A 25591-nucleotide genomic window follows, 5' to 3' on the forward strand; every position below is an offset into this window, starting at 1 on the left:
AGTTATATCAAGCAAATGTTCTGCAACCTTGGCAGAGGCTATCTGCAATCTGAATGCTGTGGTCTGCAGGACACAGGCAGTGGAAGCTCCCAGGAGTGTTAGCATATCCAAACACGGAGCCTGTGACAGCTGCAGGCAATAGGCACTCAACCACATCTGGAAAGCTGGAAAGTGGTGTACTATGCAATGTTCATCGACATAAATGATAGAAACAGTCACAAGTGCACAAATACACACAGCCACTCACACACACCTGTACAGCAGGCCTGGTCATGAGTTAGCCTTCATCGCAGCCACACTTAAAAGAGCCAAAACATGTTGCAGCATCTCAGCTAAATCTACATTTAGACAAAACTATTTAGATGATTTGAAGACACTGCAAACAAGGTTACATCCATAAACTACATAAAGTCCTGCATTGGTTTACATGGAGCGGCACTCAGACACACACACTTGTGCATTGACAGTCTTAGAAAAAACAGCCTGCACTGAGATAAAAGAGAAGAGCAGAAGATAAAAGCTGATCATGTCCCTCACTGCTCTGAATCAAACTGGAGTCTGAAATCTCATTGATGTGTCTCCATGCTTGCCTGCTGTTGTGGTTTGTAACAAGCCATAGCAAAGATGTTTGCTCGCTTCCTCTTCAGTTTTCCCACACTTACAATTTTCTGCACATGTGCCCTTTCTTTGCATATGTTTATGTCCACTGGTAGCCTTCAAAGGTTATGAGATATCAGGGAGCAGACATAAACACATAACACATGTTAAGGAGCTTCCCTGAGGTGCTGTAACACGCCTCAGTGCACACTGTTGTGTAATCAGAAAGAGCCCGAGGGCATCTAGAGAGGAAGAAAAACAACAACTGTTCACTGGTCAATGAGCAGCAAAACTCCAGGTCAGCAGTGTCACCGAGTCCTGGTTTGGGCCTGGCCAGAACTTTGAATTTAGTGGGAGTAGGAACACATCTGGGAACAGCCTTCATTGTTTATGGTGTCAGTTCTGTATAACAGAAGAACTGATATAACTAAAAACAACTACATTAAAGATTAAGGGAAACTTATTGTGCTAATTTCCAACTCTATAAAAATCCTCATGGACTACTAGATCACGATTACATGATTCACGTTTGACAGTAATTCTTTGTACTGAACTTTGGTGCAACCTGTGCACATTCACTCTCTATAACAAGCTTTTATATCACCCTCCAAGTCAACTTCCTTTTGAGCAACTTCTCTTAGAAAACAGAAGCTTTGAACAGCGCCTCGAGGCAACTGTTGTTGTGATTTGGCGTTATATAAATAAAATTGAATTGAACAGCAGGGGAGTGTAGCTGCTGATGCATTTTGGCATCATAAAGATCTAAGACTCAAAGTGTGCATGTCCAGAACCACTCCATTTTCCAAAACAGTCCCATCTTTTATTAGAGACTTACAAAACTGTCCTAGTCATATGCAGGACCGATTTGATTATAAGACATAAGTCAGACTATCTCAGACCTACTAAGACTGCTGTTTTGCAGCTTTTAACCTTTTACTGGGAACTTGAAATGCTTGCACATGGCAAATTTCACAACCCTAGAGTTACTGGAGGATATTACAAGACTGTTACCTTTTATCGTTCCTTAAAAAAGGTCATTGTTAAGATGCAAATCAAGTAACTATTTATGATTCCTTGCCAGATAAAGCGTTAATTGAAAATATAAATATTATATTACAAATTGCTATATTCATATAGCTATTTTCTTAAAGTTGCAAAGTGCTTCATAACTGAAATTTTGTAAAACATTAAAAAAAACAAAACAAAAAAGTTAAAAACGTATGTTTAAAAAAATCTTTTTGATTCAAATAAAAAATAAAAATAAAAAATAAAAATGTTACCAGGATGTTGTTGTTCAGACATGGGGCTAAAATCCTGAGATGTGATAAAAAACAAACAAACAAACAAACATTGGGATTTGAATAACATTTGTGCAAAATGTTAACTCACTGCAGCTCGTGGACATTTCTGAATGTTTGCAAAAACTCAAGCGCAAAAAAAAATCCACCTATACCCAACCTCATACCGGTGTAATATAATTTCCCCGAAAGATGGCAGCATAACAGTGCTACTGTGATGTAAAGGTTTTCAATTGTCGCTAACTGCTACCAGAGATCCTTTGAATAGCACTGGTCTGATAAGCACACTACAAATCCCATGTCACTGGTATCTGAAAAGATCTATGGCCTGTGTCCCTGTTCTTCTTCACCAACATTAGCTTTTTTGTGTGTTGTTTGCTTCTAAAATGCAGTTGAACGCTGCTGTGTCGACACAGTTGTGCTGCTTTCAAATACTGTCTGTAAAATCTGTCGTTCAAGCGATCTCCTTTTATCATATAATTGCTTCAAATTTAAGCAAGTAATAATAATAATAATTATTATTTATTATAATTATAATGATGATGATAAAAATACACACTCCTTATTTTTTCTATAATTATAGTTGTTGGAATTGATATTTCTTATATTGTCATGTGTGCTAAAATATATAGATATATAATCATTGCCTTTATGTGTCCTCTAATGGCTATCATCATGAAGAAAAGGCCAGACAGTCAGAGGATTTATTTTCAACCTTCTAACATTTCCTTTATCTGTGTCTGTGCTGACAAAATGTGCTTTCTTTCTTTAGAGTGCAGCTTAGTGCAGAGATGAGCTATGTTATACATTTGGAAAGCACCATGTTCTGTTTCTTGAGGTGCAAGACTTCACACCTTTAAATGTTCATTTGAGATATGACCTATTGCAAGTTCCTGTTTTTATGTTTAGCAAGACACTTACTTCTGCTTTTCTGCATACCTCATACACACAGTTTAAGTTCATTGAAAGGTCGTATGTCTATGTATGGTATAGCTGGAAACACACACACCTACATGCACCTACACACACAGAATACAGACACTGATGTTGTTCAGATATGACTGCTTAAGAATGTCACGTGTATTTGTAATTGCATATTCATGAATGATTGCTTGCTGTCAATAAAAAGGGCTGTAGCGAAGGAATCAGTTGAAGTTGGCTAAGGACAGGTGAAGGCCTGGGCTGACTTCCCTCGCGAGCCACAAAGACAAAAGAGCTCTGTCTTGCCTTGTTTTGTCGTGCAGTTATTGAGTGTCTCGTGTTCCAGCGGGGTTTGTGCCTAGATAAACCCAACAATAGTTATTTAGACCAACTAGTAAATGAAGAGAAAATGTGTGTATACAAATGATGCCAAAGCAGTTTCTAGCCTACTCTCCATCTCTGACGGAGACAGCAATAGTTTAACTAAACATCTTATAGTTTTGGACAAATAATTTAGGGATCTCCTGCTGGATATTTATATTTTACAATTTAAGAAATAATCATAAAAAAATCATCAAATCATACTGATTACTTAAAAGCGCTCATATAACTTTTACATAGTATTATAGTGTGACATTTAACGACAACATAACCATTAGAAAAAAAACACACTAACAAAACTGAAACACAAATTATTTAAAAATGTTTGTATCATAAATTTATAAGGTTGCTTTGGAGGAGCCCAGCCAAAAATAGTCTTGATCTTAATCTAAATTTGGGGTGTGGGACATTTGGTCCTTGGAACTCCTGTGAGGTGTGACATAGCCAGGAGCCAGTGTCATTCCAGTGAGCATGAGTGAATAATTTAAACATGTAGGCAGTAACAATGTTCCAATCTCTCATAGAGAAACAAACTACTCGCCCATCAGAGCTTCATGTTTTGGGCCTTGTGCTCAGCAAAGTCCCAAATCCTTCCGGTGTACTCAACATGCTCTCTTTTCAACTTTTTAGTTTTCTTGCTAAATATAATCATAAGTGCTGCTGCACTGGTTAACCTTAAGACACTCGCAGGAGAACATTTCAAAGGTGACGTCAACAAGTTCACATCCATTTTCTACAAGTGACAGGGAGCAAGGTCAGGAATTAGAAGTAATATATTTCCACCCACAGCCAAAACTTTTCAGAAAAGGTGGTTATAATCTGTCCACTTTAATGCAGTAACATAAGTACCACAGTCAAGACATCTCGGTTCCTTTTATCTCCTGGTCCCTGGGGTATTATCAATCCAGTCAAATGTGTATTATTAATACATCAGTGGAGATTTGAAATCTCTGAGGCCTGCTCTAGAGTGACCATCAACACTTTCTAATTAGTGCTGTGTGTTACTGAAAAATTTAGTATTGATACCACACCACATAAAAACAGCCAATAATGCCAATAACAAGACTTATAACAGAACCTTGTGTGGGGGAAGAACAGTGTGTCGTGATTTATGAGATAAATGATCATCATCAATTTGCAAATTTTGAAAACATTTTAGTGGGTTTTACTTTCAACAATAATTATTAAATACAACAAAACACATCTTTCAGCTTCTTGTGTATTTTGTTTTTGTTCTTTGGAGACCTGGAATGTAAATGTGCCTCTCTCCAAAGCACTTTGGGTACTTTAGAGAAAATTTAAATTGTTGTGACAATCAACACAAAAAGGTTCAGACATTTTTCCATAGTGCATTCAGTGGGCTTATTTTACTTTGAAAATCCCAGGGACTTCTTCCTCTTTCTAAATGTATTTCTTGAGCAGACGGATTAAAGTTCAACAGCTGAACTTTCTATCAGCTATGAGCCAAACACAGTTGAACATTCAGTCTGTCTTAGACACCTGTCCATATTCACACACACAAATATTATTTTTATTTTATTAAGAAAAAAAGAAGAAGCCTTTTTTACACCAATACTTGTAAACCTACATTCAGTCAAGTTTATTAGGTACAGCTGTACAATCTTTTTCAATCACACCATAATTTTCAGTTCAATTTCTGTGGAAGAAAATGAATAAAAGTAAATCAAACAGTGCCTGAAGTACACAACGCCTCGAGAGCTTCTTCTGATTTTGTAGCTGATTTATTTTTAATCATCTCACTCTAAAGGTTTTTCCCTCTATCGTGCTGTTCTTTGAAATATTCATTTTACTAGAGCCAGCAGTTGTTAAGACGTTTTTTTTTCCACAGTCAGCCCCTCTAAAAAGCTGGTGGTGCAATAAAAGACATAATAAAATTAGGGATATATCACTTTATTTAAATATCGGCATTCCCAGAGCCATACCCCTCCTAACCCCAACCCACACACCACAATTGAGAAATCTGCTAATGAATCATGACCTAATCACATCCAGTGGTATTGTCTTCAAGTATTCTGAGATGTATATGCTGTCCTTTGTTATATCCTACAGTATCCTACACTGGTACTTCCACAGTTTAGTATTCAGCCTGTCCTCTTCTCTCCATCCATCTTTTCATGCAGTTGCTGATCTTTGCTGTCCAGTTTGTGTACCACTCTAAATGCCTCTAGGAACTCAGTGAAGTCTATACTGCCATCCTTATTAAAGTCAATACTCCGGGCCAGGTCATCAATGGCACTGTCGTCGATGGCAACTCCCAAGTGAGCGCTAAAAAGACGCCAAGTTTGACGAAACTCCTCAATGGAAATTAGACCTACAGGTTAAAACAAACATCACTCACATACAAGTCAGTTTTGGCTTATTTGAAACATTATCTCGAAAAAGATTTTTTGCTTTTTATTTACCTGAATGATCTTTGTCTATGATGTTGAATATTATCTCAATGTCTGTCCTGTATCTGAACAGAGTTTCAGCCAAATTTGGAGTGACCTGAAAGAAAAAAAACAGGAGTCCTTCCAGCTGTGTTTAACAGCAGCGCTAGGAATATGTACTGCAAAGCGAGAAGTAACTGTACCACTAGGGGCAGAATCCCTCCTCGCAGATACAAGTTCGACATTGTAGACAAAAGAACAGGATCAGGAGTAAAATGGACTCGTTTTAAAAGTGCAAATGAGAAAGAACTGCTATGTAAAAAAAATGCTGTGAAGAGGTAATTAGCCTTTCAATAATCTGGATGTTTGTGACTGGAGTATTGTATAATAAGACAAAGGGATGTTTATATTAAGCGTATAACTTCAGATGAAAACAGTGAACTTTAACGGTTTTCCTTCATCTCCTTTTTCCTTTAAGGTCAGTACTCGAGCGAATGTACGTGTTTCCTTTGTACCCCTTCGTTTCTGACCTGCGGCAGAGGAATCCCTGGTCCCATATCCTCGAAGCAGGACTGATACTCCAGGCTGCCATCGGGTGCCAGACGGGCTAAGTGTGGACGAAGCGTCCTCCACGGCAGGTCCAGTCTCAGTACAGACTCCAGAACCAGAGCCCACTCGCAGACCGACACACGACCTGAAGCAAGGCGTGTGCAAATGTAAAAACTCTGCATGTCAGCCTGGGAATCAAACCTGAATATTAAAACAACATGAAATTTATAAGAAAATGGAGTGAGAAGAGAGCACCTGTGTTATTCTGGTCGTACTGCTGGAAGCCGACCATCAGCTCGGAGCGGTGAGCGAACAGCTTCTCCTTTAAGGCTCTGAGAGCAGAGCCCTCAGCGGCTCGCACTCTGCAGACACAAACGTTAACTTAGACCAACTTTCTTACACATTTAATAGAATTATAAAATTATGCACAAGATTTTGTCATGATTAGTTTCAGTGCTACTACCCTGAGCATTGCTTCATCAGCCCCACAGTACACACAGACACCCGTGTTACCTTTGTGTCAGTGTAAGTTTGCGAGTAGACCGGCTGACTTGGTACTGGTAGAAGCGAGGCACCAGCTCTCGCCCCAGTTTGACATAGGCTCCTCGGTTGCTTCCCTCCTCGTAATAATTGGACGCAGAGAAGATGGTGATCACCTACAATATAGAAATAGACTCAACAAGGCAAAACCTTTAGACAGTGAACAACATTTTTTAGAATTTTTCAGAATTTCTTTTTTAATTTATTGGAATTTCAATGCACTTTATTTGAAATTATAATGTAATTATATTTACCTACAAATACCTAAAGGTAGGCACACTAGAATAAGAGGTAACAAGTCAGGGCTTCAGAGGAAATTACTATACTGTAAGCAAATTTAAGTACTGTGAAATTTCCTGGCAAAAACAAACAATATTTCCTCATCTGACATTGTAAATATGTTGTATTTTTCATGGTGTTGGCGGTATTATGAAGTGGATTAATCTCGTCTTTTACATCTTTACTAAGTATTCATTATGTTGATGCTCATGATGAATGTTTTATTATTCAACTGTCCTTTTACTTTTCCAATATAAATGAAATGACTGTTCCGCCTTAACGACTTACAAGGAAAATTCTCAGGCCTATGTGACCTTATGATGGAGCCAGAGTTAAGCCACTGCATAACACGGCTGGTTCCCCTAAATTGTACAATGTAAGATGGGAAAATATTGTTTGTTTTTCAGCAAAATTAAGAAATGATGCAGTACAAAATTACTTTAGAAGTACTTAAAATGACATACAGTGTAATTTATATCTCCTTTCCTGTACTATATCTAGAATTTAGGCACTACTAAATTTACTTATGCACTACTTAAATGTAATTACATTGTAATTATTGCTTCTTTAATGTAAAATACCTTACGTTATACAAAGTTTAAAGTTCCTCATGCGCTATTTAAAATTACTTAGACATTCATTATAATTATTTAAAGAGTACTTATATTTGCTTAGAGTATAATTATTTCTTTAATTTGTGTAAAAATATTACTTATTATCCTCTTACCCGAGGGTACCTACACTTAACTGTAACTATAATTACAGTGAAATTCCATTTAATTACAGGGGAATTAAGCTCTTAGTCTTGGCTGTATTTTAAAGTGTTAGTGACACTTTTAAATGAAATGATTGCACCTTGTCTACCTTTCCATTGTGACAGAACTCGTATCCTTCTTGTTTGCACTCATGCGAGCGGATGAGCAGCTGGAGTCCGTGTTGGAGCAGTAGTCTCTGGGTGACGTCAGGGCCAAAGTAGCAGCCTCCACCTCTAAAGGTGTTGGGACTGCAGCCATCTTGGATTTTAGGGTCACTCCACAATATATCCACTATCTGCTCCAGAGTAAAGCAGATAAAAGTGTTGACCAAGACAAAGAAGGAGCTCATCAAATGAGCCGATTATTAAACAGTGTTAATGTGTTCTCTGCTGCTCTCACCTGCTTCCATTCCTGCTCATGCTGCGAAGGTGACGGGAGGGGAACGGAGGACAGAGAGTCCAGGAAAGGCACTTGGAGGACGTTAACAGAGTAAGGCATGCAAGGAGAAGATGGAAAAGCATGCGGGGAGAGGCAGGATGGGGTTCGAGGAGAGCAGAGTGAAGAGGAAGACGAGGAAGACGAGGAGGAGGAAGAGGTGGAGGCGGCGCTGTCTTGTCGGCTGAGCCTGCATCGCTTCTTCCTAGAGAAAAAACAAACGGCGGTAGAAAAGAGGCCCTGTAGCTGTTAACAGGAGCTAACTGCACACTGACCTTACTACATAACACATGTGAGTGTCTGTGGGCTGCGGTCACACCTCGTGTTGGGTGTCCTTTGGTTCTTGTTTTGACTGCGACTGCTGCTGGGACGAGAGCTGTCTGTGGATCTCGTTCTTTTGGTCTGTCTGCAGGACTGACTGATGTCCAGGTGCTCCAAACTGCACCTGGGAAATCTCAGGGCAGATTTCACCTACAAGAGGAAGGAATGGGAGGTAGCAGTGAGGTGGAAACAACATGCTGACAAACAGCAAAATGTGAAGACATAAAAGGAACATAAAAAGAGGGTGGAAAAAAAGTATATACACATCTTTAGTGCAGTGTTTAGCAAGCAGTAAAGGAGTATTTTAATCTAAAAAAATAAACAAATAAATCAATAAAATCCACCTTAATGATAACTTTCTTACATATTAAAACATTCTCTGAGATACCTGTGATGACCATTCATGCTCTGTGCTTTCTGCATTTTAAGAGAATAAATGCCATAATTTATTCAAATACAATTTTATTTTTGTGTCATTTTCTTTCAAAACCATCACTCAAAATAAAAATAATAATAGTAAAAAACAATAAAGTAGCATAGCTACAGGACAGAGTGTTGAAAGCTGCCATTATAGAAGCATTTAAACATCGTTTTGCAATTGTCTGAGACACTCATGCCAGAAGAAATCTCTGTGAAACTGAAACTTAGTGAACGTCACCTGAGCACCAAACAGTGAAGCAAAGTCAAACTACTCTGTATGGGTCCTGCAAAATAATGTGAACCCTCACAAACTGCTTCTCTTAATCCCTGTGCATGAGTCCCTGCTTTTTTAACCCCTCTGCTGGAAACCTGGCCTCTTTGCTGCTTCATTATTCAGCTAATCCTAGTGTGAAACACTGCAGTGTCGCAGAAACCTTCAAAATTTGTCAGGCTAAATATTTTGTTTTTTTATCAAGCAGGAGTCCATTAATTGGACTTGGAGTAGCAATCTTGAATGCAGATTGATACCATAATAAAAGCCCACAAACTGGGGTTAAAGTGGGCTGGAAGTGTCTGGAAAGGCATTGCGGCACTTTAGATTAATGAGCAATTAAACGTGTCTGCTTACACCATCAACACATCCCTTTTTACCTCTCATCTCTGTGATGTGTTCAAGGTGCAGATGTGAATAAAGTTTGTTCATGATGGCCTAATTCAGAATCTAATCAGCGCTATAGAGGATGAGTGAGCATAAACAGAGTAATCATGCAGGGAATTTCAAATGCAACTTTTCAAACAGTTTAACAAACACACAAACAGGTGAACTTTACAATGATGCTGTATGTTGGACTGCAAAGCACACTTTGCTTTTGTTTTCAGTGTTCGGTTACATCAAGGACACCAGATTTATGGTGCTGATTAGATTCACTCACCAAATTCTACTTTTTTTTAACTTTTACTTTTTACCAGCTTTATGTTGTCTAGGGGTTGGAAATCAGCCAACCAGCTCACGAACATCTGCTTAGATCTTAATGAATTCAGCTGGCTAAATCCACAAGGAGCAGTGAATATTGGAACAGCAGCAGAGGCCAACTGATTATAGGCAGCATACAAATAAAATTTAACTAGAGCTTATGTGACTGATATCTAACATATACATCGTACACAGAATCACACTACTCAGGGTTTAGCATCTTGCTTAAGGATGCTTCGGCACACAGACCGGAGGAGTCCGGGATCAATCTGCTACCTTTCCAGTGGGTAAAAGTCCCATTTCACCACCTGAGCCACAGCCACCCCTACTGAGAAGTAGGGAAAGTGATGCCTTTCCCCACACCGCACTCCGACACCCAACCTTAGGGTCTCCCCACCTGCCAAATCCCATTTTAACCCCTATTCACACAGTAGCAGACACAGAAAGAAGCTACTCTAAAAACTTGTCAATAACTGAGCCTTGCAGCTGTTACTGAGAAGCTGCTGAACCAACATGTCTCGATATGAGTCTCAGGAATCTGCCTCCTGTTGCTGGATAAAACTACAAACCACTTTTTTCATGCTGCACACAGCTACATTGTTGTGTGGTGGGTATGAGTGTGTCGGCATGTAAAAAGTTGTTTTTTCTGACCCCTGGAGGCCAAAGCTGATTGATTCCGCTGACCTTGTGTCTCTCTATGGAGCTCAGGAAGTCCAGATCAGTCTGGTCTGAAATTCCTCCGTGAACGATCAGAATCTTTCCGTCTATAACTGTTGCGATGGGCAGGAGGCTAAAAACGTCCTGAAACAGCTGAAGGATCTCACGGCCATGAGTCTGCAAACAGGCGAGAACAGTAATTTTAAAAAAATCAGCAGTGACAGTCACCAAGCTGCAAAGTGCTTACTGAGTTGTGGACATAACAAAATCAGACTGACGGCATGTATTTGGACTTTACCTTGTACTTCTGCATGACTTCCTTTGTGAACCCGTATCTGAAAAAAGAAAACAAACCTTTAAACCCTGATAGTCTATTCTCCTCGTGTTCGTGGTGAACCTAGACAGGTAAATATTTTTCACTTCACCCTTTTCCAAACTTGCCTGAGGTTCATTATGTGGTCTTCATGGTTTCCTCGGTTCAGGTGCATGTAGTCTGGGTAAAGCAAAAGGAAGGCAAACAGCAGGATAACCACTTCAACTGACTTCTTTCCACGGTCCACAAAGTCCCCATTAAACACGTACAGTGTTTCTGCAGAGGGAAGGCCATTCTGAGAAAAACAAAAACATGAAAACAGTCAGATCTTCAGCTTTTACTTATTTAACCGTCTGAGGTTTGTCGTCATAGACAACCCCCTGCAATGACCTACAGTCTAAAGAATGACTGATGCGTGTCAGTTAGTTGTTCTTTGCTCTCTGACGGGCAGAAGAATTTATTAAAAAATAAAAATTACATATAGCGACTGCTTAGGATTTAACCTAGAGGGTTCAGTCTTTTATTTATAAAAAATCTACATGAAATCTGATATTGCTATGAGGTAGATGATGCACGAATGATGCTTAAGAAAGCTGTTGTACGGGCAACCTTACCTTATAAAATATAAGTAGTAAGTCATCGAGTCGCCCATGCAGATCACCTGTACAAAAAAAAAGTCACTGCAATCAAGAAACTGAAGTCCTGTTGCTTTATGGGTTTACAGAAGTGGTCTAAAACTCCCTAATCATAAGGATTGCTCCACCTCAGCCTTATGAGTGTGTGTTTTTTCATTTTTGTTACTCAAGTATTCTTGAGTTTAATGACATGCAAAGATAGGAGGAGGAAAGCTGTGCAAGAGGAGTCAAGTGGCTGATCAGTGTGCAAATAAGTAGGACTTACCGTTCTTGGGAAGCTGCCAGTAAGATACAATCAACTGTATTTAAACAACAACAAGGCATCATCTCTCATTTAAAAACTACGGAGATCATTCATTTGGTCTGTGCTTCACTGCAGTGTAGCATAGGCTACAATGAGATTAAAATATATATGTTTTTAATTTTTTGTTTTGTGGTCCTGAAAGCTTATAATTTTGAATCTTAAATTAACAAGAGACACTGAGACCCACCACATATAGTGATCTCTTTGTAGTAGGATGTCGACAAGTGGACTATGTTTGGCATCTGTTTGAGGAGCTTTTTGGTCTCATACAGCAGCTGGAGAACATATCTGGCATGGAGAGTCTGTGTGGAAAAAAGCAGTGAGCACCCCAAATCTAAACCAGCAGACAATCAGATGTTTAAGAGACAAAGTGAAAGGCTCATATTTGGTACCTGCTGATCCTTAAACGCACTCAGAAGCGCATTTGTATCGGCGACGGAGAGAGGAAACGATAGTCTAGGTCCGGTGTAGGACTCTGGAACATGGATCAAGTTGTAGCAGGTTTCTCTGTCTAACCATGGGTCGACCACTGGATCCAGCAGCTGGGAGATCAAGTCTGAAACGCAATTTACATATTATATAATTTATTTAAAATGAAAGCTAGATGTCCACAAACATGAAATCTTTCTTTGTCAAGAAAAAAAATTAGTAAATGGTATATATGTCCTGTACCTTTTCCTCTATCCTCACCTTTACATCCTTTAAATCCAAAACAGGAATGCACAATATTTGGTTATATGAAAAAATTAAATAAACCCTTAAAAACCTCAGCTAGCAATCAATTATTAATGCCAGCTCACGTGAGATGATGGCTTAGCTGATGCCCTTTTAAGCATCCCAGTGCAAAATGTTTTCTAGGTGGTGCTTTTTAACCTGCTTTAACATGACTATAGGTGCAGCACATCTGCAAGCTGCTTTGCAACCCACCCACCACACAGCTCTTCTTTTTCTGACTTAATCAATCTTAATCCTCTCTCTTGTAGTCTTAAACTACAAAAATCTCATATACAGGTGCTATACTATAATCTCATATACAGGTAATATAGGATATACTAAATATTCTTCTCATATTTGAGACCTCACTGAAGTTTCAAATATAAGAACAAATCCTGACAGTCTCTAAATTATGCAAACAAACAGTGCTGGGACAGATGTCTACCCAGAGGCCCATTTCCTTCTCCTATTGTGTTATTTCCTCTATAGTGTCTCTGACAAACAAATATAAAAACACAGATCCTGTACGTAGTAAACCGAGACAGCAGAGTCTGGCCTCTTTGCATCCCTTATGTAGACTTAACGTAAAACCCATGAAGAGGATGTTCAGGAGATGATGAGCAAAAAAGGGCTTCCCTGAGGATTAGCTTGTCAATGAAGCATTATGCTTTTGAGCTGGAAGAGCGGGTCAATACACACTTAAGCCACAGCTGTTTCAGCGCACCACACCGACACATTGGCCTCCACATTCACAGTAGTTGCTAAGCAACAGGGTATACGCAATGGGTTTCCTCGTCTAGATCAAAATATCTAAAGTACAGTGGCATAACAAACAAAATGGTGTTAATTTAAGCAATGGGGGTGTTGGAAAAGTTAAAAAGAACAATCATTAAACACCAACTGATAAGAAAACTAATGTTTCTTAAAATTAGGCACATTTATTTAGCTGCTACAGTGTGATACGTTTGTCGTTTCTGCATACACTGAAACCCAGTGAGATTCTGTCTACATAGCAGGACTAGGAAATGATATTACATTACTTCAGCAGTTCCAAATATTATAGGCAAAAAATCTCAGTTTTAGACATGCAAAATAATAATAATAATAATAATAATAATAATAATGATGATGATAGTGAAAGTAATAATAATAATACACCCTTTTACGCTGTAGATATTAGAATTTTCTCCCCTAACCTGGCCCATTCCCATTCAGCTGAGTGAAGTTGTCCAGCATGAAAGTGAAGAAACTAGAGAGCTGAAAAAACAAAAAGAAACACATGTTTAAGCTTTATGATACTTCTGAAATTTGCAAAATAGATGCCTGTAGTGAGAGACACCTGTAGCTGGTCTTGTTCCCCGGCGTATTCAATAGACTGAAAAATGTTCCAGGTGTACCTGCGTCTCATCTCAAGACGGGCCATGTAGCGCCGGTACCATCGCTGGATCAAAACAGCTGCCTTCATAGCTGCAACAAAATGTTGTATTTTTTTTTATTTACAGGCGCAACATGTGAGAAAATACACTCACTAGGCACTCTATTAGCTACACCTGTTCAACTCATCATCAACACAAATATCTAATAAGCCAATCACATGGCAGCAACTCAGTGCATTTAGGTCAAGATGACCTGATGAAGTTCAAACTGAGCATCAGAATGCAGAAGAAAGGTGATGTAAGTAACATGGTATGGTTGTTGGTGACAGACGGGCTGGTCTGAGTATTTCAGAAACTGCTGATCTCTGGGTGATGCCAGAGCTCAGAGGAGAATGTCCAGACTGCTTTGAGCTGATAGGATGGCAACAGTAACTCAAATAACCACTGGTTACAATCGAAGTATGGAGAAGAGCATCTGTGAAATAGACGGGCTACAGGTGGCATTCCTGTCAGTTAGGAACAGGAAACTGAGGCTACAATTCAAGGATCACAAAAATTGTATGATAGCAACATGCTACATGCGGAAACATTCAAATTGTAGGGCTAAAATTTGTACCCTTGTGATGGCTGCTTCCAGGAAGACAACGCACCATACCACAATGCTCAAATCCCAGCTCCCTCAGGATGTGGTGGAACAGAAAAGTCACATCATGGATGTGTAGCAGGTGAATCTGCAGGAACTGTGTGATGCTATCATGTCAGTATGGATCAAATCTCTGAGGAATGTTTCCAGCACCTTATTGAATCTATGGCATGAAGAACTAAGGCAGCTCTGAGGGCAACGGGTGTACCTAATAAAGTGCCCAGTGAGTGTATGGAGTAGCAAACAAAGATGAAAACAGATGAAAATGTTTAAAACGTTTTTTTTCCGCTATCTCCATCTCACCCCAATCCCTAGCATCGTCCTCTGTCACACCAACCCTCTGGATGTCCTCCTTCACTACATACATGACCCTTCTGTGGTCTTCCTCTTTCCTACTGCCTGGCAGCTCCATACTCAACTTTATCCAATATATCCACCATCCCTCCTATGAACATGTCTGAACTATCTCATCCTCGCCTCTAACTTTGTCTCTACTCAACCTGAGCTGTCCCTCTGATATACTCATTTCTAACCTTGTCCATTCTTGTCACTCTTAATAAAAATTTTAGCATCTTCAACTTTGCCATGTCCAGTTCCACCTCCTGTCATTTTGTCAGCACCACCGTCTCCAAACCATACATCATAGCACAAATCACAAATCACTCCTGACATTGTGCGCTGTCCATTGCTTTGCATGGCTGAACCCAAATATTTAAACTCGTGCATCTTTACTACCTGTACTCCTTGCAGCTTCACTGTTACACCTTTCTTCCTCTCATTAACACACGTATTGTCTTGCTTCTACCTACTTCCCCTCCTCTTCTCTCCAGTGCATGCCTCCATTTCTCCAGGCTCCACCTGTTCCCTCCTCTCATTACAGATCATAATGTCAGTGAACATCATAGTGTATGCAGACTTCTGCCTGAGCTTCATCTCTCAGCAAGTCCATCACCGCTTCGAACAAAAAAGGGCTCAGAGCTGACCGCTGATATAATCCCACCCCTACCTTGAACCCTTGTGTCACTCCTACTCCACATCTCACCGTCCTCATATATTTCCTACACCACCCTAACATACTTCTCTGCCTCTCCTTACTTCCTCATACTCTCTATATCCACAAAGACAAAGTGAAGCTCCTTCTGACCTCCCCATACATCTCCACCAGCACACTCAAAGCAAACATCCCATTTGCAGCGCTCACTCATAGCATGAAACCATACTACTGCTTAACCTTGCTTCAACAACTCATACCTCAGATGCCTATGACTCTTCAGCTGTTATTTACACATTGTTTTCTTTTTAGTTCTACAGAACTCCACAGGCCACAGGAATCCTCTGTTACTCTTGCAAAATGTAAAAATGCAGACAGACAAGCACACAAACGCAGATATACATGCCACATAAGTAAAAGCCTGACAGTTAAGGATGAGCGGGGTCTTACTCAGAGCCGGGCTGGGAGTCTTAACTGGTTCATCTGTATGAAGGGAAAACTACAATTCAGCGAGAAAACGTGAAACGTGTAATTGAATAAAACTGTGTGCAGATGAGCATATACAGACACACACACACACGGTATGAGAGATAACAAGACACAAGGGAGGTCGTGTGCAACAGTGGTATTGGGAAAACTAAGCAAATTAAGCAAGCTTCTGGGAGCAGCAGCACTCATTAAAGAGAAGAAAAGACAGACTGCAAAGGAGGGAAAGCATCATCTGTCAAAATCAGAGGCATATTTACTGCAGCAAAAAAATAACTATCATCACCTTGCTGCAGCAGAACAGGTTAGTAACTTACTAAAGCATAGTAGTAGCAGTACTAGCATTACAAAATGCCTTTGCATAAACACAAACACTCAATAACACCTGGAGTACACCCTGCAATTTAGGTGAACTGACTGCAGTCATTTTTAATAAGGGGCAACTGTGTGTGCCTGATGTGTAATCATTTATTAAACTATCTTGTACTCGAGTAACGGGAAATCAAAGTCTCTGTAAGGGTCCAGAAACAGTAGAGGTGGGCGGATCAATTAAAAAATATCGATATTATCACTGGTATCGGTATTGGTACAAGCGCGATGGGATCGATACTTTGCTTTCATCTTCTTTGTTCAGCATGTAGCTCACTGAATTATATTAATCATTTGCTAAGTCGCCGCTTTTCCCAACATAAGCTGTCTTTATAAGTTAAAAGTATCGGTATTGGTAACATTGGCAGTGTATTTACTTAGTATCGGATCCATACCAAAATTTGCAGTATTACACAGCACGAATAAATATGCTGTTTAACATCACATGAGCTTTGCTTTCCAATTATTGTTTAACACCTATGGGCTGTTTCGTGTGTGTGTGACGTCTTTGCATGTGGGTTTTTCCCACCTTTCACAGGAGGAACAAATCTCTCTGGAGACAGTATATTTTGGAGGGGGGGCAATAAAAATCCCAATATCCGGTGTACTCCAGCATTAAACCACCTACACATGCTTACCCTGCTCCAGCGTTTCCCCTTGCTTTTCTGTGGCGACAGAGGTGCCACATCCCATGATGGCTAACAGAGAGGGTCCAGAAGGGCTCACATTAGCCGCTTCTTCCACAGCTGTTTGGTGGCATTTGGTGACATGACACTGATTGATATGAGGACGTGCTCCCTTTATAGAGACACATCGTTAAAGCAGTACTCGATTATCATGTTGCGTTCAATGTATTCAAACAGTGCAGGATTGGCTTCAACTTACAAAAATAAAACAATACAAAAAAAAAAAAAAAAAAAAAAAAAAAAAAAGCGACAGTAAGAATTATCCTGCTAGTTAATCGAGTCAAATCATACCAAAATAAAACAAAAACGCTGCTCATAGTCTTACTGTGCGTTACCTTTTAGGACAGCATCGTATTCCAACGAGGTGTTTGGCAAAAATCATCAGTTCAAACCTACCTGTAGCTCTTATCCGCGCGACAGGGTCATGCAGTTCATTCATACCAATAATAATAAAATACGGTTGCGCTCTATATTCCCTTAATAGCTTATGAAATCGTTTTAAGCGTAAAAACAGGTCGATATGTGGACTCCGGAGCAGCTCTACATGCAACAGGAGCTACTGGTGCAGGAGGAGAGCTCACCGAAGAGGCGGAGGCATCAGGTGGAGTGAAACCTCAACCCGGGAGGGGCCGGTGTTTGACGAGTGAGAAGTCTTGTTTTTCCTTTGACAGCGTTTTAAGTTTTCAGATGCAGTTTAATTAGCTTGTTATCCAAGTATGAGAAGAGATTTCGGCCTGAAAGCGGATGTGTGTATTCTGTCCTCCTGAAAAAAAAACAAACAAACATACATTTACTCAAAATAGTCTGGTTTTCATCCTAGTTATGACAAGAGAGCCTTTATTTGGGGGCAGCCTGGAAAAATCCCCCCCACCATGACACACTTGCACTTAAGGTCATGCCACAGCATTTCCCCAGGGTTAAGGTCAGGACTTCGCCGTTTCAAAGGATGGATTTTTTCTTTTAAGTTTACTGATGTTTGAACCCTATTGTTGAATCATCCAGCCTCTCCTGAAACTTCAGATTGGACTGAGAAAGCAGCTGTAAAAACCTACTTCAGTGTTTCTAAGCCACTTTAGGGTGAGGATTTTCATACAAAACAGTATCATTTTGTTTTTGTAGTCAGACAGTGATCCTGAAGCCCGTTAACACTGATCTCACCACATACCACAGGGTGGGCAACTCCAGAACCTGCAGGACACCGGCCCTCGAGGCCTGGAGTTGCCCACCCCTGACATACCATATTCACAATTTCCCTCTATAAATGTGAGCGTACACTTTCTGTCAGTCCTAGTCCTTCCAGCCACCAGCTGTTAGGGTTAATTACCTAAAAGTTTTACTTTAATAAAGAGGCAATAAAGATTAAAATAAATTATTTAAAACAAAATTTTATTTTTATTATTAAAGTGTATATCTTCATGCAGCGGCTCTTGCATGAATCCTCCGTTGTACGTGTGCAACGGCAGCACTGAGCTCTCTCCGAGTGATGACTTTCAACCTGTTTGACTTGGACAGCCGAGAAGCCTCTAAGCCTACAAGCCTACAACCCTGAGCAGGACCAGTCTGGGGACACCATGCCTCCTGGTCAGAAACTCAGGACTTCTCAGTCCAACAGGACTAACCTGCAGAACTAAGAAAGAAGTGCATGTGAAACCAGTCCCTCATCACATAGGAACATATACAGGCCAGATGTACAGATAGTTTTAATGTTAATGTCATTAAAGATTAAAGAGCACAAACAATTATAGTGTGCATTCTGACCTCTTTATGAGCTTTGTAGATGAGAGTGGAGTAAGCATGAATCCTCTTTTTGGTGCGTGGAGGGATCCTACGCGTTGCATGAACAGCCGCCTTCATGTTTGCTGTGTCAAGTTCCTAGAAGTTTAAAAAAAATGTCATGAAGAGAATCACCCATTGAAACTTGCAGAATCTCTTTTATAAGGCCACTGGTGACGAAAGCAAAAGGGCGCGCAGGGAGTGAAACTCGTGCTCTAATCAGCACAAATTGGAAACAGCTTTGCTTGATTAGGCTTAATTATTTTTACCCACCTGGCTTTAAAACCCTCAGTGGGAGGAGGGAGAAATGCCACGCTCAAACAAAAACAGGAACAGGACACGCGCTTATTTTGTTTTTAAAAGTTGCTTCTGATTATAATTATCCATGTGCTTGTCTCTAAATTGCTGTCACCTGCAGCATTTCAAATCCCCTCAAAAACAAAATAACTAAATAACATGAAATAAAATAGATCTATAAGCAATATATACAAGCACGCATTCATTTTGAATAAAACAGAGTATGTTTATGAGAGACTTTTGCCTACAGAAAAATGGTTTATGATTGAACAATGATACATTGATACATTTGTGAAATAGTAATATCACAGTAATATGTACTTAGACTCTTAATTGAATTCTTTTTTTTATTTTCTTAATTTAATTTTTTTTTTAAATTTTTTAAAACATTTTTTAAATAAAAATAAAATAAAACAATAAATACGATACAATTTTATGTCACTCTTGTCACATCACAGCAAAGAACCAAGTGTTCTTTCCTTCAAACCTAACGTGATATTATAGAAGAAAACTGCAAACATTTGAGGATGACATCCAACTGCAGGTCCTTCTGTCCAATCATATGGATCACTAGGCCCAGCATCAGCCACCACCAGCATCCATCTCTCTTACTTTCACTCTTGTACACACACACCCACACACACACAACTCCAGTGTAGCAATTGGCCGCGCTGGTGTCTTTTTTTTTTTTTTTTTTAAATGCAGGATTTTTGACTTGACCTCTGTGACCACATGGAGATTTTCCAGGTATGATGGCATTAATGGTGATGGGTGAATAGCTGTAGGAGGGGCTTTGTTAGATAAGGATGGCATTAGATAAGGCCATTAGTGTCCCGTGGATTATTGTAATCCAGCCTTCCTATCACTACTAGCTTGAATGCTCAGTCTATGGTCAGTCTGGTCTGGTTTGGAGCGGGTTAGAAGATGGCTCTCATCATACAACATTTCCTGCTGGGCCTCCTTCTCCTGGGAACAAACGGTACAGTTTCACTCTTACACTTGCACTGATATTATATTTTATTACCAGTGTGTGTTGTGTTTATTTACCTTTTCTTAATGTGGTTAAACTAACAGATTGATTCACAGATTTTAGTATCCAGAAAGGGTGACTATGATGTCTTAACAGTCCTGTTTTTTTTCTTCTTCTTCTGTGCCTCATCAACTGGCTTTTTTTCCCTCCTGTCCATCTGGCTGAACAGTGTTCATCAGCATTTATGCTCAGGAGGTATGATAAATCTCAGCAACCCAGCAAAATGTCACAGATGATTTAACTGTCACAGTGTTAGGTTTTGCTTGTAAAGAAAAAGAAAGAAAAACAACATCAACAGCAAAACACAGATAACAGCCACACCAGCGTTATTATTTAAATTATTCTCCTTTTATCATTTGTAAATGAGCTCTATGTCAATTTTCAGCTAACAAACATTGTTTATGTGTGTCTGTATAAGAACCCTGGGGCGTGGACTAACAAGTCCTGCAAATGTGATTGTGATGGAGGCGAATCGCAGACGGAGGTTTATTCCATTGGGTCTGGCTCATCTTTGGTGCGAGGAGTGGACTGCATGCCGGGTGAGAGCCATTAAACGTCACTCTGAGTGGACATGAATCATATAAGTAGCTTAAATTTCAATCATTACTTTATTACTAATGAGATTTATTATGTGACTTTTGCTGATCTACAATTGCACCACTAAAGTGATAATAGTTCTTAAAAGGAGAAGGGAAGGGTGTGTTAGATAGACAAGAATTAACTGTTGTTTAACCTGCTCAAAACTGAAAGGTCTGTACTTAACAGTGATTTTTATTACTGATTAACCTGCTGCACAATCAGAGAATTGAAGCCAATTCAACTGAAGACAAAGTAAGACTGCAAATCTTCATATTTGAGGAGCTGAACGCTTTAATTTTCTGGGACTCTTGCTTGAAAATTGCTCAAACGATTATCGCTGCTGATACAAGTAGATGGACGGTTTCAGTGTGTGCGCATTTGTGTGTCTATAGTTCGTGTTCATGCAATGAGTGCATTAGGCTCCAGATTTGACGCCGCAGGGTGGATGGACATGCTTCACTGGACATCCTTGGAGAAAGGGAAGAAGAGGGGGGGGGGACATGTGAAGAAACAGAAGCTACCTGTGATAACACTGCATAGTCCTCCAGAATTCCCGTTTCAGTAACAGGAAATCTGCATTTGGATGTTTGTCAGAAACACTCAAAAATAATCTCACTGCAGCGCCCATTAATAGCTGATCTTGAGTTTTCAATCGTACCATATTCATCCTCAAACTGAACGCTCTCTCTCTGAAGCTCTCTCACTTTGCCGACTTAGCCTGGGATTTAGCTTTTAAACTAAATCCCAGTGAAATCTGTAAACCTGTTTTGTTTTCCTATTTTTTTGGACCTCCTACAAAGAAACTACAAAAAAGGTCTTCTGACAGCCTCACTTGAGCCTGAGAGCTAAAGATCAGATCTGAATCACGTCTGACTCGATGAGGAGAGGAGCTGACAAACGAGTGAATCCGTGTGTTTGAGCTGAGCCGCAAATCACATGGCAACCAGAAACAGATAGGAGGAAGAAGTTCTGCCGACTATCATTATATTAGAGCATGATTCGGAGATTACGGGGCTCATAATAGACCGTGCTGATCTCACAATTACAGAAACCAGCAATTACCGCTACGTGGATGAGAACTGATGAGTGAGAAAGACTTTCCTGCCCGCTCTGCGTCAGGGTTCGCAGAGTTCCTCAATCCACGGAGTCTCACCTCGCAGTTTGCCTGTTGATTCAGCCATCTGAATATGTGTTGTTTTAGTCAGGAAACACATTAGGGAGGACTACAGAGGCATTTGCATTACTGTTATGTAAACACTTATCTCCTGACTCACACAGACGCTTCTGCCGGGTGTGTTGTAATACTGGGATTAGACAGGATGCAACCCTGTGCCAGATAGGCTTAAGCCAGTAGTAAACAAAAGAGCAGCAGGCTACTTCTACTACAGTTTCTGTTCCATGTGTCCACAGCTGATGTTTTTCTCACTCATGTACCACTGTCTCTCTCTCTCATTCACATATTTAAAGGCTTTATTTACCAAGTAAAGGAGTGGCTCTCGTGTGATTTTAAAGGAAGCGAGGGAACAACACGGAGCCAAAGCCACGGAGAGCAGAACATGGCCATCTGTCCGTCTGCTGCCCTAATGGACATCACTGATCTCTTACCGTGGAGAATTAAACTGCAGGATTTTAGGATGGGATATGGGTCACACAAAGGCTCCTAACAGTGGGGGCCACGGGAGCGAGAGGGTGTGATTATGGGAATCTGCAGGGGTTAGGAGAGAGGAAAGGATAGCAAAATGGAGAATTAAGGAGAGGCTTAGTGGTTTGTCTTTCATATATATATATATATATATATATATATATATATATATATATATATATATATATATATATATATATATATATATATATATATATATATATATTTGTGATGTACTGCTTGGCTTAAGCTAGCCGTTTGTATTCTCTTCTCTCAGGGTGACGATATTAAAATCTCATGGGCAGTAAAAGAAGACATATTACCTGAAACTAAGAGCGCTCATATTAAGTTGTCTCCGATCTCCTTTGCAGAGTGTCCCTACCACAGACCTCTTGGCTTTGAGGCTGGATCAGTGAGTCAAGAACAGATTACCTGCTCCAACCAGGACCAGTACACTGGCTGGTTCTCCTCATGGGTACCGAGTAAGGCGCGACTCAACAGCCAGGGCTTTGGGTAGGTGTATTTATATATATATATATATATATATATATATATATATATATATATATATATATATATATATATATGTATATATATAGGCCAGCACCACACAGCCAACTGTTGTGTCTCTTTAAAAAAAAAGATCATGCTTACCATCTGTGAGGAAAAGGGTAGTAAACACACTCCTTATGTATATTTTGCATAAGGAGTCCAACCATATGGTCACAGAGGTCAAGTTAAACACACCAAAATGCTCTTGCTTAAAAAAACCATATAGATGAGACAAAATGGGAAAAATACATACTGTAAGAAACCATACAGAATCTAGTTGGACTTTTTAAAAATGCTAAATATTGTATTTTTTAAGCATTAAGTTCAATCCTTTCTTTCATTTTCTCTCTTTCAGAAAACAAAACATCATATCGCATGTTAAAAACTGTCAGTTTTCCTGCGAACACAAAACAACAGGATTTTATCTTTAGAGGAGATATTGTAAAAACAGCACAGGCAAAGTAAATTTCTCTGTCCTGCATTGTGCTAAACTGTCGTGACCAACTATGATATTTGTTGTAGAAATCAGTGCTCATATTAAATGTTTTTCTTTCTCCTCCAGCTGCGCCTGGCTGTCTAAGTTCCAGGACAGCAGTCAGTGGCTGCAGATTGACTTAAGGGAGGTGACGGTGGTGTCAGGGATTCTCACTCAGGGCCGCTGTGATGCCGATGAGTGGATTACCAAGTACAGTGTACAGTACAGAACAGATGAGAAGCTCAACTGGATCTATTACAAAGACCAGACTGGAAACAACAGGGTCAGTTCAGTGCACTTTGGATACACTGAATAATGTGACGTTCAACACTTCAAGTATGGAGGCCTGAAAGTCCCTAAATTAATAAATAATATGACATGAAATGTATGAAAATATAATATAAAAAATAAGGAGTCTGTAGTAATTGACCTACATTTCCTTTTATTTTTTCATCTTTTTTGTTTATGTATTTATGGAGTATTTGGTAGCTGCATATAAATAAAATACTAAAATGGAACACAAATAAACAGAGGAATCAATATAACAGTAACCTAATTCAAAAGACATTTATGTCAGCGAATTTAATTACTGCCAACATTTTTTAAATATATTTTTTCTATGTATTAAATGATTTTTAAATTTATTTTTTGAGCCATTTATTATTCTCTTTATTTATTTTTTTTTAATGTAATGCCCTTCATACTCAGACACCGGAGGTTTCTTTTTGACTAGGCTAAGAATAAGGCTACATAATTCTTTGTCCACGCCTCTTTGCATGAAACAGGCATTTTATATTTGCCTGATACTGACGTCATGAGAAGTCATATTTTAGAAGTGATTTAAACCGTTAATCAGTCATTAAAAAACCAACTGAATGATAACTGTTTGCAAGTCAGCTACCATGTACCTGTGGTTCTAGAAATAATAGCTTTAATGCAAACCCCCCCCCCCCCCACACACACACATATATGGTCGGTTTTTACTAATCTACACCTTAATCTTGCCTTTCTGTCTTTCCTCAGGTGTTTTATGGGAACTCTGACCGGTCCTCGTCTGTGCAGAACCTTCTGCGGCCGCCCATCGTTGCTCGCTACATTCGCATCCTCCCTCTGGGATGGCACACACGCATCGCTCTGCGCCTGGAGCTGCTGCTCTGCATGAACAAATGCATGTAACCCCCCCCCCCACTTCCCCCAACCCCCACCCCCTTTTAAAAATACAAACAAGACAGCTAAAACACACTTACATAAATGCATTAAACCAGGTTTGTTTGATATGTACAATGAGCTCTCATTCACTCCACTCTGCATTGTCTGTATTAAACCAGTCTCACTATGGGGACTTCAATTTGGGGAGTTCTCAATAGATTGCTCCATTTGCAATGAAAAGGCATAAACTGAAAGCAGTAATTAGGCATGGAGAGGGAGAGGTAGCGTTGCTATGGCGGTTGAATCTGCGCTCATGTTAGAAATCCAAATCGTTCTGTGATAGGTCAATAAAATTCTGTCTGCTTCTCCTGATAATCTGAGCGTAGCTGGGAATTTACACAGTAATTCTCCCCTCCTTATTTACCTTAATGAATCAGTGTGGTAGTAGTCTGCATTTTTCATATTTTCAGCAAATCCCATGAAAAGACCGACAACAACAACAAGGTCATCCTAATTACAATTATTGTTTGCATTTACAGCATTTTTTTAAATTCATATTTTATTTATTTAATTTTGAATGTTTGTTTTGTTTTTTTACATTTCTAATTAATTATTTGTCCAAATATAATATATAGTAAACAGTCATAATATAATATATAATAAACATAATTTATCATCTGGTGGGTCAAATTAGAACAAATGCATATTATTCTGCAGCTTAAACACCAGTCACCACCAGATGTTGTGCACAGCTGTTAGATAATCAGATAGGTGTAACTGTCTTTGGTCTTTTCAATGCATTTGTTAGTATGGATTTTTTTTTTGTTGGTCTTATTGCCTCATTTGAGTTACTGTTTTTGATTTTTTTGTTGTTGTTTGGTGCTGTTGTTAAAAATTCCTGATTGCTTTCTTTAATGTTATATTTGAATTTCCCATTACACTTAGGAATACATTGCAGAGCTGAATTGCTCTGAAGATGTTCTCTTTATTGTATTTTTAAACCATGTCCTTGAATAAACAAATATGTGTCTGTTTTTATGTTGTGTCTGTGCTCCAAAACA

The 25591-nt window shown here is 39.4% G+C and overlaps 2 protein-coding genes across 3 annotated transcripts; one reads left to right on the forward strand and one right to left on the reverse strand.

The window, feature by feature from the left end:
- Positions 1 to 5183: 5183 nt before the first annotated feature.
- Positions 5184 to 17040, reverse strand: ppef1 (protein phosphatase, EF-hand calcium binding domain 1). Of its 2 annotated transcripts, none has more exons than XM_063486910.1 (18): positions 16986 to 17040; positions 13822 to 13949; positions 13679 to 13739; positions 12161 to 12324; positions 11956 to 12070; positions 11444 to 11490; positions 10958 to 11124; positions 10815 to 10851; positions 10544 to 10693; positions 8517 to 8616; positions 8463 to 8479; positions 8110 to 8346; positions 7820 to 8005; positions 6650 to 6792; positions 6392 to 6498; positions 6118 to 6281; positions 5621 to 5705; positions 5184 to 5529 (listed from the first exon to the last, which is right to left on the reverse strand). In XM_063486910.1, exons 1-18 carry the CDS (start codon positions 17038 to 17040, stop codon positions 5300 to 5302), a joined length of 2193 nt encoding a protein of 730 aa, XP_063342980.1. In that variant the 3' UTR covers positions 5184 to 5299. The 2 variants fall into 2 exon arrangements, with proteins under 2 accessions (XP_063342980.1, XP_063342900.1); XM_063486830.1 differs by adding an exon at positions 15943 to 15975 and having other exon boundaries at positions 8110 to 8350; positions 8465 to 8616.
- Positions 17041 to 19955: 2915 nt separating this feature from the next.
- rs1a (retinoschisin 1a) lies at positions 19956 to 25564 on the forward strand. The gene is made up of 6 exons (XM_063473309.1): positions 19956 to 20082; positions 20303 to 20328; positions 20552 to 20672; positions 22726 to 22867; positions 23469 to 23664; positions 24405 to 25564. The coding sequence occupies exons 1-6, from the start codon at positions 20028 to 20030 to the stop codon at positions 24555 to 24557; spliced, it is 693 nt and encodes a 230-aa protein (XP_063329379.1). The 5' UTR covers positions 19956 to 20027; the 3' UTR covers positions 24558 to 25564.
- The last annotated feature ends 27 nt before the right edge of the window (positions 25565 to 25591 follow it).

This window comes from Pelmatolapia mariae, linkage group LG1, assembly GCF_036321145.2.
Source record: "Pelmatolapia mariae isolate MD_Pm_ZW linkage group LG1, Pm_UMD_F_2, whole genome shotgun sequence".
Taxonomy (NCBI): Eukaryota; Metazoa; Chordata; class Actinopteri; order Cichliformes; family Cichlidae; genus Pelmatolapia; species Pelmatolapia mariae.